At 35.3% G+C, this 12,806-nt stretch overlaps 1 protein-coding gene across 6 annotated transcripts in view; it reads right to left on the bottom strand.

Moving 5' to 3' along the window:
• DMTF1 (cyclin D binding myb like transcription factor 1) overlaps positions 1-12,806 on the bottom strand; it is a 43,456-nt gene that overhangs the window by 21,352 nt on the left and 9,298 nt on the right. For 5 of the 6 annotated variants that reach the window (XM_010344958.3, XM_003921158.4, XM_074379353.1 and 2 more), the window contains 5 exons: positions 10,958-11,080; positions 9,600-9,716; positions 7,850-7,972; positions 3,416-3,510; positions 326-440 (listed from right to left, as the gene is read on the bottom strand). In XM_010344958.3, the coding sequence (XP_010343260.1) occupies positions 326-440; positions 3,416-3,510; positions 7,850-7,972; positions 9,600-9,708 (442 nt within the window). In that variant the 5' untranslated portion in view covers positions 9,709-9,716; positions 10,958-11,080. The remainder of the gene's footprint in view (positions 1-325; positions 441-3,415; positions 3,511-7,849; positions 7,973-9,599; positions 9,717-10,957; positions 11,081-12,806) is intronic. The other variant, XM_010344987.3, reaches the window with a different exon arrangement.

Raw genomic sequence — 12,806 nt, 5'->3', positions numbered from 1 at the left:
GCAGACCCTTGAAAAGCCTTGACTTCCTACACCCATAAGCAATAACTGTATTGTCTTAGATGACACCATACTCATTTGTTCAAAAATTAACAAGACAAAATTTACTTCAAATCAGAAGGACAAAAATAATTACTGAAAAACAAATGGTAGTTTCATAACCTTAATTCAAAGTCATTCGGGGTCAAATTTATTTCAGTTAGAAAAGCTCAACTACTTTAATTGCTCAATCCCAATGACAAAGGTCCAATTCAGAATCTCACTGACTATAAGCCCTCTCTATCTCCATTTTTTCCCACTGGGCACTAAAATTCACAGTATACCTTACCTTTATTAGTCAGAGAATCCTTATCTTCTTTAGTTGTAAACCATGCTTGGCTAACTGCTGAAACTTCCTCATTACCCAGAGGAGATATTTCATCTAGTTGCTCATTCTGCAAAATCTTGAAAAGGGAAAAGTGAAAAAAAAAAGGGGGCAGCTTGATTTAATGCCCAACCTGATTCATCTTGATAATGCTAGGCATTATAAAGTTTTAATACAGTAATATGGAATTCACTTGGTTTAGATATAGTAAAAATATATTCAATATACTCAATCTACAAAAAAAATTGCTTGCTGTTTTTATTATAGCAGTATGAAAACAAAATTATATGCATTAACATAATACGACCTTCATTTAAGCAAGTAAATGTACTATGTATAAAATGGGCCAAGAGTCCATTAAGTATTTAAATCAACATAGAATATTCAGGAAAATTTACATATTTACATATGTAAATAAGCTCAATAATATACAGCTATCTGTTCTAGATAGGAAAATGTAAGTGCTAGGGTTGAGTGTTATGATTTGTTAACACCCTCAGAGATAAGCTTGCTGCCTAAATCACCAATGATGTAATCTTTTGCTTAACTTAAAAGATTAACAGGCTAAATCATAAGTCATTATTGCAAAATCATGGTCTGCATATTGTTTTCTGACAATTTTGTTTTTGCCAACCTCTAGAGCCTAATTAACGTACCTTCCTCTCAAAGAACTGCATGGTATTACTTATTCTTAAAGCAGCTAAGTTTTCTGTGCAACTACCACCAGCTACATTTTCAGTTACAAAATCTGCTGGTCAGTAGGGAGCTGCCTTCTTGACCCTGGCCTGAATGGCCTGAAGAGAAATAGAAAGTATATGAGGAAGATCTGGCAAAAACAGTGCTACCATATCAGGTAATAGCCTGTCATGGGCAGAAGAAGGGAAGAGTCACATGTTTAGAGACCACTCAACCTAATTCAGTCTCTAGGCTAAAAAAAACTAAGCAATGTCACTGGCTGAAGGTAAATCCCAAGAAGGACTGGACTAATACTACTTGAATAAGCAGAAACTGAACTTCTAATATGACAAGAAATTGAAACCCATCTCTCTTGGAAAGAGATAAGCTGTCAGGGGACAACCAAGGTACAATTAGAAGAAAAGCCGCATCTCTAATGTTGCCTACTTTATTTTTATATCTGGTGGTAATACATACAGTGTTTTTTTAAAAGTGTTTTTGAAACCATGGGCAAAAAGCTGGAAATTACTGGAACAAGTGTGAAAAGTTTTTTTTTTTTTTTTAAATCAAGAGAGACCTTTATAAAGCTAAGAATTGAGACAGACTAGATGTGTCTAAGGCTTTTTATATTCTGAAGATTACAATTTTATAAGATTTGTTGGGGTCACCCCATTTTTGGGTGCCACTATCGGGAGTCTGTCCTGCAGACCTTGACTCAGCGATGGATAAATAAAGTACACTTGACACACAGATGTTATGCTTCAACAGTTTGGCGGAGGATCCCCAGCCTCTTTACAGATACTTTGCTGCCAGTCTTCCTCAGCCAATGAGATTTGCATTTATTTAGCAAAGTTTAATTGGCAAAGCCCAAGTCAACACCACTAGAATGAAGGCTAAAGCACAGGTTATAATGCTTAAAGCAAATACCATTAGAGGGTAATTTCTTTGGTGAACCTTCTCCTGAGAGGACCATCTGGCTCAAAGGTTAGTTTTCAAGACCACACAAGTAAACAAGTTATTTAGGTAAATTCCATATACTTTAGCTATTTGCTTTACTTATTAACTAAATGTAAAGGGGATTTAGGCTGCCTCCAGCTGAAACTTCTACTAAAACTGTGAAAAAACTTTCAGCTTTCTAAAAGAGTTTGAGACTATATTCTGTAACTTTCTCTACTGTTTTTCCTTTAATATTTTTTCCACCACCTTGAGTGAATTCCTGCAAGATTTGATCCTGGAGTTATACATCAGTAAACAGTATAACAGAGAGCTATCAAAAGACCTTGATACATATTCACTTTTAAGAACTATAATGTAGGAAATTCTCTTAAATGATCATCTCTTAAATTAACCAGTTGGATATAAGAATCAAATCACCACTCCTCACAGTATGTCTACATAGCAGAGCCCATTCCATGAACCTTAGAAATAAGTATGTGATGCTAATTAACCACTATTTTGGGGTAAACACTTAATGACTTATGGCTCAAATTTTCCCTATGAAGAGTTACAATGATCATGTAAGTACTGTAGTGTCTTTAAACATGGCTATTTAAACATTTAAATAGCCAACAAATGAGCAAATAATTATTTGGCAGTAGGTATCAACACTGTCAATAACAAGTGAGTTCAGGGAGTACAGCAGGAGACTTAAGTACCTTGAAGGGTATTTATATACCTATCTATACTTGTTATATAAATATTAATAAGCTTTACAGTATTCCTATATTTTACTACTTTATGCATCTATTAAGTTTACTCAGCTTTATGTAGTATGCTGTTGCTTTTAAAATGAAGCTTTTATGAGTTGGTTGCAGGATTTCATGTCTATAATATATATAAGGCTTATAAATCTAAAATATTCAGCTGACTGAAGACCTCTTACAACCGCAAAGTGCTATATATAGAGACTTACAATAGTTTCTAATTATTTTCCAAGCTAGTCTCATTAGTGGAATGAGACACAGTATATTAACTGCCAAACTACGCCAAATAGCTGCAACTGGTTTATAGCAAAGATATGGTCAGAAACACTATTTCTGAACTTTTAAACCATGCTGACTTTCAACTCACATCTTGTCCATTTTGTGTCTATAGTTAATCTTATTAAACAAATATTAGAAATTATGAAAAGTTTTTTGTTCACTAAAATGGTGATAACAAACCAAGAGGCCAAATATTAAATTATAACTCACTAACTCTTTGGCAGTAATCAAAACAAAACAACTTTATAATTTGTTTTGTAATAAGGGCCAAAGCTGGACACAGTGGCATGTTCCTGTAGTCCTTGCTACTTGGGAGGCTGAGGTTTCTCATCATTTTATCACCTAAGCAATGTATAAAGGATCATCCTCCCGAGGCCAGTTAAAAGATTTACTATACCTGGATCTGTGTCACAGTCCCCTCAGTAACCTCATCATCTGCCACCTCCGTGGTCGCGGTCATGGTCACCTCAAAGCTCTGATCATTTTCTGAAACTTCAAGAAAAGGAACAGTTCATCTCCAAAATAATAATTGCAAATTCTGATTATTCTAAAAATATCTATGGGGAAAAAACACAATCACCTAATTTCCTAACACACTCCTTGTTAATACATCTTCACATGTATATATTCATTTGCTTAATAATACTTAATGTGCAGCTAATTCATAGTAGGTATTGCTCTAGGTGCTGGAGAAACAAAAATCCTTTCTTCTTGGAGCCTATATTCTAGTGGGGAAAGACACAAAATGACAAGATACTATGTTGGATGGTGATAAGCAGTGAGAAAAAATAGAACAGGAAAGAGAATGTGTTGGGATGGAGAACAGTATTTGAAATTTTATATAGGATCTAGGAAAAGTGAGAACAAACTGAGGATGGAAGATAGTTTTGTAGGTGTCTTAAGGAAGACCTTTTCAAGGAGAGCCAAGTGCAAAGGCTCTGAGATGGGGCATGCTTGGAGTGTTCATGGGAATAGCAAGGAAGCCAGTGTAGCTAAAACAGACTAAACAAGAACACGCAGGAGATTAGGCCTTCTAAGCCAAAAGGTTTTGGCTTTAACTCTTAGGTGGGAAATGACTGGAAGATTTTGAATAAAGTAATCTTTTATTGTAACAGGCTCACTCTGGCTGCTATAAGAAAAACAGTCTGAAGGGCAGCAAGAGTTGGAGTGAGATCAGTTAAGAAGCAAATGCAATCAAGATCTATCAGTGGCTTGGACTAGGGTGAAGGCAACTGAGAGTTCAAATTGTGAATGTACTTTGGATGGTAGAGCCAATATGATTTGTAGACGAACAAGAGATAGAAGAGACTGAAGACTGAAGGGTAACATTAATTTTTTTTTTTTTAAATCAAAACTACTGGAATACACTTGCTACTAATTAGTTGAAGAAGATTGTAAAAGAAGCAAATTTAAGGATTTAGGAAGTTATAGAATCTCTACTTTAAACACATTAGTTTGAGACAACTACTATATATTTAGAAAGTGAGAAGTCTGGTCTGGAATAAATATGGCAGTTAACACCAGATAGTATTTAAAATCTCAAGGTGAGATCACCTAAAAAGTGAGTAAAGAAAACAAAGAAGCAGTCTGAGGACTTAGTCCTGGGGTGCTCCACATTTAGAGGTTCTGGTGACATGGAAAAGTCAGCATTAGAGACTAAGAAGAAATGGACAGAAAAATAGAAAACCAGAGGAATGTTTCCTAAAAGTCAAGTGAAAATGTTTCAGGGAGGAGGAATAATAAATATTGTCAAAAGTTTTTGACAGATCAAGAAAGGCAAAGACTAAAAAAGTGGCCACTGAATTTGGCAACAAGAAGGTCTTTGGAGAGCTGAGAAAAAGAGTTTAGTTAAGGGGTGAAAGCTTGACTGTATTAAGTTTAAGGAAAAATGGAGGAAAGGAAATGAAGGCAAATATAGGTAATTTTCAAGGTAATCTGCTCTAAAGACAAGGAGAAAAATTGAATAAGGACCAAAGGTGAGCTAAAGGGACTTTTTATTTATTTATTTATTTTGACAGGATCTTGTTCTGTTGCCCAAGCTGGAATGCCATGACATACTCACAGCTCACTGTAGCCTCAACCTCTCAGGCTCTAGAGTTTCTCCCACCTTAGCCTCCCTAGTAGCTGAGAATACAGGTGTGCACCATTGCATCAGCTAATTTGTATTTATCGTAGAGACAGAATTTTGTCATGTTGCCCAGGCTGGTTTCAAATTCCTGGGCTCAAGCAAAGTGCCTGCCTTGGCCTCCCGAAGTGCTGGGATTGACCAGGAACTTTTTATTTTAAAGAAAAAGTAACAGTACGTTTGCAATACCAATAAGAATGATTTAATATACGAAAAACTGGTGATACACAAGAGACAAAATAATTATTGGAACAATGTCCTTGAGTAGGTAAAGGGGATGTGACCTAGTAAATGGAAGGATAACAAATACATGAACATAGATGCAGGCGGGTATATAATTGTGGTCGTGGCAATTTGTAGAAATTATTTTCTGGTTACTTCAATTTTCTTAGTGAAGAGGAAGTAGGGTTACTAGCTCAGAGTAAAAAGGTGGAAGAGGTATTCAAAAGTTTCAGGAGCTATGAAACAGTCATCTCAGAGTGGGAAAAAAAAAACACTAGAAAACTGGTGTTACTGGTGGGCAGCATTAGGAGCCCACTTCAGGTTAATGATCAGGAATTAAAGTGAGAATAGTCAGCCTGCTTGTGCCAGTTTTCTCTAATCCTTTTCAATTAGCTGCACTGGCACAGACATAAATAGGCAAAGACAGATTTAGACAGTTATGATTTCACCAAACAGTGAAGTAAGAGAAGAACAAAGGACTTGGTGAATGCAAGACAGTGATTATAGTGATTATAATGATTAACCATAAAAGTGAAACAGGGTAAAAAGGAAAGAAAAGATACAAACAGAGAAGGAACAATGAAAAAGTAATAGGATCAACAGGTCCCAGTGAGGCAAAAGACTTCAGGAGTTCAAGAGTACTACAAGAAGTGAGCTGGAAAGATAGAAGTAGTGGTAGAAAAGCAAGTCTGAAATAGATCACAAATAAACTCCAGAAATAGGTAAGAGTGGTAAAGGCAGTAATAAATGGAGAACAAAAGGAATAAGTGGTTAAGGTACTGAAAGAATCACCTAGATGAATACTGTAATCACCATATAGAAATAACTACAAATAGGGATTTAGATAAATGTAGTGGCAGATCACTACAAAAAGAAGTGGTTAGTGAGTTAGAATGATTAATATGAGTTAGGCTGATGTTGTGAGGATTGTTATGATCCAGACAGATAAACTGTATCAGTCTTATTGCTAAATATTATGCTCCAGTGTGTCTTCCATATGTGATGATGCTATGACCCGTCATAAAGCAGCTCATGTGCTTTCATGTCAACCTATCTCTAGTATCTGAAGCTAAGTGAACAGTGCCCTGAAGGATTTGGTCACACCATAAAATAAAACAAAATACCAAGTATAGTTTGAACATATAATCATGAACAAGGCATTCCACTTTAACCAAATGAATTGGTTAAAGTCAATTTGTATCAAAATAGCCACTTAAAAATTCTACTTTAGAAAATACTTAGGATTACAGCTGTACAGAAAGGCCAGTTAAGTTTTAGAATTGAATTACAATGTAATAAGTCAAATTAGGAAAGATTTAAGAAAACACAGGAATCATCATTAGAAAGAAAGAATATTTAATTATAAATACGTTATGCTTGGTTATGCCACAACTGGAAGTAATATTAACACTGTTTTTCAATAAAGTCTAACAGTAAACTAAGTTTCTTTTCTGTTTAATTTAGCAAGCAAATTCAGAGTACATATCTACTTGTTAAGATACGATTTTCCATGCTCAAAACCTAGTCTTCCTTTTTCAAAAGATGAAGATGTGATTTTGCCTGATGTTCAGTGTAAAATCAAAGTTCTCAGATATGGCAAAACCCTCCTTTGTGCTAAGAGTGCCACCAACACCATGTGCTCCATGCCCACTGCCATGGATTAAGGCATCTACTCCAGAATCTTCCTCAACACTCCAGACTCTTGGCTAAGCAAATCAGAAATACAATGTAATGTTGCAGTTGGTATGCTGTCTTGTGCCAACAGTATTACACTTGAGATATTATACCTCCTATAGAATCCAGTCTACTTTAAATGATCTTGGAATAGAAACACATTAAAAACTTTCTCAGCAAGAATAAACTAATTAGGGTTCTATCTAACTTTCATGTTATCATATTGCATACTGAATAGGCAATATGGCATTGGGGTTAAGAGTATGTACTACAGGAACCAAAATGCCTAGAATGGCTCTTAGCCAAGTTATTATAATTTTCTGTGTCTCAGTTTCCTGACTTATAAAATATAAATAATAATGTTAGTATCTCTTATAAAGCATGCTTCCTCTATGAGGGCAAATACAGTTCTTGGGATGGGGAGAAATGCATGTGACAACAAATTTTATTATCTTTATGAACAAAAGCAAGGACATACAGACAGTACATTAGGAAATGCAGGATATTTTTGAGGATATATTGTACTTTTCATGAAGGAAGAGTTCAATCAGGGAAAAAAAAGTCTAAAAAGGCTCCTTGTGGGGCAACTGAAAAAAAAAGGCTGGGAAGATTACAGTAGGCAATATATGTAAAAGCATTTAACGATATGCCTGGCACATTGTATTCATTGTTAGTTAAAAGGAGGTGTTTTCACTAAATGAAGAAAAAAGCAATGATTCCAAGTCTATCTAGAAAAGCCAATTGGAAGTCTTACAAGCTAAATTTGGATTTCAAAAGGGAATTCTGTGTTCTTAATACATAGTGACTTACGTGGAAGTGCAACAACTGATATGCAAGGAGTAGAATCATCAATACTCTGATCATCCTCAGAGGACAAACAAAGTCTTTTATGTGGAGGTTCAATACTATCTTCTGAGTCTATTTCATCCGCTTCTAATGGAAGAAAACAAACAAAAATCTCAAAAAATTCAAACCAATGAGGAAAAACAAAATCTCTAATAATGAGTCTACAACAATTTTCTTATCCATTAAAACAATCTTCTTACCAATTTGCTCATTTAACTAAACCTAGTTGTGCAAATAGGATTCAAAAGGATCCTGCCTTTCTATGCCTATTGGAGTATTCAACTTCTGAAGGTTTCCTGTAAAAGGTGTCTTAAACTTAAAAGAGAAGGGAAGCCCAGGAAAAACTGCTGTCTCTTGGCAGTAGAAGCAATATGTGCAGTGGCACGGAGGTATGAGAAGCTTAAGGTATGTTCGGAAAATGTGATCTGCTGGTACACAGGTATATGAAATATGGCAGGAGGTGAGACTATGAGGAAAGCAGAAATGACTGGAGACCTATTGGCCAAATTAAAGAATCTGTACTATATTCTAAAAACCTCGGGAAGCTTTATGCTAATAACATATCATGAATAACTTCATCAGCAGCTTGAGAGATGAATTATAGGTAGGAGAATGGTTAAAAGGCTATTAGAGTACCTGGATGAGAAATGAGAATCTAAACTAACAAAGGAGGGCTTGAAACAGAGAGGATGCAATAGATTTTAAAAACATAATACTATCAACAAGTCTTCAAATGAAATTATGCAGGTGATGAGAGAAATGATTTATTCGCAACCACATTCATGATCTGCATACTAAGTAATGAAATTCACAGAGAAAGGAAAAAAAGAGAACTAGGTTTAGGAAGTAAGTACAAGGAAGGATTGTTTGGGACATATGAAACTTAAGGTGCCTATGAGAAGCACAGAGAAATCTGTATAAAGACAGAGTCTGAGTCATCTTTATAGGTAGGTGCTAGTTAAAATCATAAGTTTGAATTAAATAACCTATGAATTATGAGTAGAGTGAAAAGAGGAGACAGAACCAAGACTGAGTAAAGATGAACGTAAAAGCACAATAAGTAAATGGCATAAATAAACAGCAAGCAGAGGAGTAACAACAAAGTTATCAGCTGGAAGGCTACTGAATCTTAATTCATTGGAGATCATCAGGTTAAGTCATATTCAAATGACTGTGTACAATTCTTTAACATGGGTTCTAACAAAAGAATCTATTTGCATTGAGGGCTAATTTGACATTTTTGAATGTATTAAATCAGGCGTCCCCAAACAACAGCCCGCGGGCAGCCCCTGAGGCCATTTATCCGGCCCCTCCCCACTGCCACCGGCCGCAATTCGGTAAGGGGCACCTCTTTCACTGGTGGTCAGTGAGAGGAGCACAGTATATGGTGGCCCTCCAACAGTCTGAGGGACAGTGAACTGGCCCTCTGTGTAAAAAGTTTGGGGACGCCTGTATTAAATATACTGCTGGCACCAATTAGTATTAAAAAAAGAGGTATATATTATAGTTATTCCCTCATTATCTCTGGGAGCTCAACAGATCTTATTTACAATATAGCAACAAGATTGACAAAGGCTAACACTTTCAACTGAAAGAGATAATCTCATTTTCTACTGTGTAGCCTATACTCATTTGGGCAATAGGGGTCAAAAGTGACATGGAATTCAGAAATTTTGCAAAGAGTCAGAATTATATTATCAGCAAGTTCTCCTACCATTCTGAGGGCAGTGAAGAATGAGGTTCCCTTCTGTGTCCTGAGTCAAAGTCACAGAGTTCACAGTTTCTACTGTTACTGTGTCAGAATCCTCTTCCACTGTGCTCATACTCAAATCTGTGCAAGAACAGACTCCAGATTAGGATTTCAAAAATTATTCATAGATGTGAATATGAAGTATTCCCCTTAATATCCCCTGAAATACCACACACATTTATTTGGGTATCTGCCTATAGTGTTCTTCATGTAAAATTGCAATGAGAGTTCAGATTTCAAAAACTGCCTTTCATAAATTTATACCCATTATTTAGAGTAAGATAATCTGTAAGAATCTGATGGCTCTGATAAATTTTAAAAACCTACAACATTTATAATACTTTAAGAAAGATTTTTGCAACATCCAAAAGACTGTCGTATCGACAAAACTCTCACCACTTTTTGATTGTGTCTTTATGAACAGCTTTGCAGGTACTTAACTTGGATTCATCAAAAATTTTACCTTGATTTAATAATTATTTTTCCAAAACATTTTTACAGGTATTTAAGCTCTATTATCTGAAAAGTAGGAACACTAAATAATTCTTGCTGTGTTCTTAATATTGAACAAGTGCATATATCCATCATTGACCAAACTGCAATTTTAAGAGATGAGTTAGGCCTTCTTTTTAAACAGGTACTTGCATTGTTCAAAGTATCCTTACCTGCTATTTTACACAAATATTATTTTCCTCTTGTTCAGACAGACAGAATAATCAGTCTCAGAATATAATACCTCATCACTGGTGGGCAGGCAGGGGGAGGTATGGAACTGTAATCAATGGCCTGAAACACCTTGTAAGGTTTAAGGACGTTCTTGCCTCAATACTCACTTTTGGTTTTATCCACACGTTTTACCAACTAAATAACTCAGAGGACAGAAACCCTGATATAATTTCTCAATGTTTATTAAACTTTTGTTTTAGAGAAGGGGTCTTGCATTGTTGCCCAGGCTGGAGTGCAGAACCTGCGTTCAAGTGATATTCCTGTCTTAGTCACCCAAGTAGCTGGGTACAGGTGTGTGCCAACATGCCTTGTTCTCTCTGTTCCTATACACAAGATGTTAGTCCATATATTTACCATTGAAGTGAATGCATTTTCCTTGGCATAAAAAATATATTAACCTGACTATATTAACAATTACATGGGGAAGATCCAATAATTCATTAAAATTTTACTATACAAATTACTATTTGAAAAGGACATTATTCATTTTACGATGGTAATTATGCCATTCACAAAATAAAGGTAAATGGAAATCATGATCTAGTTTTGATAGATTTGCAAATCATGTGAGGTCTTTGCAACAAAGACAGACTTACCTAGACAACAGATGGATCAGCTACAGCCCTTCCCACAGAATCAAGGTGCCTTCCCTTAGCCAGCAGCATCACTTTCATGTTATCCAGATTGTTTCTCCCCCATGTTCCTATCTCTGCAATGCTCTGAAAAAGTAACAGCATTACACACAGTAAGACTTAATAAGAAAAAACGAGTAGGACAGAAGTATGCTGATGACAGTCTAGCCTCAAGCCTCTGTGCTATCTCAACTAGAAGAGTAAGACAAAACTAGAATTCCTTTTTAAGTAGAACTTTGGGAAATTAGCCTCTAAAAGTGTTTCCCCATGAAGAAAGGACAGAAATGATGAATAAATATTAACAGGTAGTTTCTTAATCCACGTGGCTCTCATCAGGCAAACATTCTCTGGAAAAGCAAAACAAAACAAAACAAAACAAACAGGTTCAGCTATGCTAGTGGTTCTATGAACTACAGACCGTGGTACCATTATGTAACACGATGTGTATATCAACTGATATAGTATGATAAATATTACTAGTAACTATAGTTTTTCTTTATAATTATTGTTTTATCTTAAAGCATTAAAAATTATGTAATACCCTATTCATTCAGAAAGCACTTTTAAGATGACAGGTGAACAACCCTATCTAGTAATCTGTGGGGAAAAAAAAAGAAACCTTAAACAATTAGGCCAGAAAAAGCAAATTACAAGTAAGCTCTTGAAAGCAATGTGAAACTTTATAAAATATGAAATGGTTTTCAAAAGTTTCTTTCAATAAGTTTCTCATCTTTATCCTCAAAGGCCAACCAAAGAGGAAAAAAACAAAACAAAACAGTATTTGAGGTTCAAGGGGATGTTTCAGCAAAACTACGGATTAAAATTTTAATTTTTGCTGCATTCTAATTAGGTCCTCTTTGCATTTTCAGTGGAAAAGGTACAGATCCTGCTGGAGAAACTTCATAACCTATTAGATTTCATATTTCATGTCATCATTTCTGAATCCATTAATTTTCAAAAGACTGGCTTGTTAGCAATACCTGTTGCAAAAGATGGGGAAAAGAAATGTAAAAAAGTTAAAAAAAAAAAAAAGGTCAAAATCATCCATAAACTTTCCAAAAAATGATTTTTCATACTCTTTGGTGTAGTTCCTTCCAATCTCATTCCCCAATGTATGTGTCTGTGACTACAGTGTATCTTGCAATTTTATATCCTGCTTTTTAGAATTTGCTCAGATTGAAAAGTGTGAAGGAAACAAAGGGAGGCACCTAACACAAGTTTTTATTACTTGAAACTTATGCTGCACCAGGTGTGGTGGCTCACGCTTGTAATCCCAGCACTTTGGAAGGATGATCGCTTGAGCTCAGGAGTTTGAGAACAGCCTGAGAGAGTGACATCTAGTCTCCACAAAAAAACTAAAAAATTAGCCTTGTGTGGTGGTTTATGCCTGTAATCTCAGCTACTCAGGAGGCTACAGTAGGAGGATGTCTGCAGCCCAGGAAATCAAGATTGCAGTCTGAGTGACAGCAACAACCTGTCTCAAAAATTAAAACAACAAAAAAATAAAATTTATGCTGCAATAAAAAATGTGACATCATTCAATAGTTGTCCTATTACTGAACATTTATGTTGTTCCCAATTTTTAATCTCCTAAACCATACTGAAAAACATATTTTTACACTCTATTTCCTTGAAAATTAATAAATAAAAATCATTAGATCAAAGGAAATGACAAAATTTAGAATTCTTCAATCATACTGCAATTTATTTTCCCAAAAAGTTGCACAAATTTATATCCCAATCATTGAAATCTAAACTCTACTCTTGGTAATCTTGCCAATAGTTGTTTTTTTTTTTAACTTCAAAGCAAAAG

The sequence above is a fragment of the Saimiri boliviensis genome, chromosome 10, assembly GCF_048565385.1.
Source record: "Saimiri boliviensis isolate mSaiBol1 chromosome 10, mSaiBol1.pri, whole genome shotgun sequence".
NCBI lineage: Eukaryota > Metazoa > Chordata > Mammalia > Primates > Cebidae > Saimiri > Saimiri boliviensis.
This window is presented reverse-complemented; position numbering and strand designations above follow the sequence as displayed.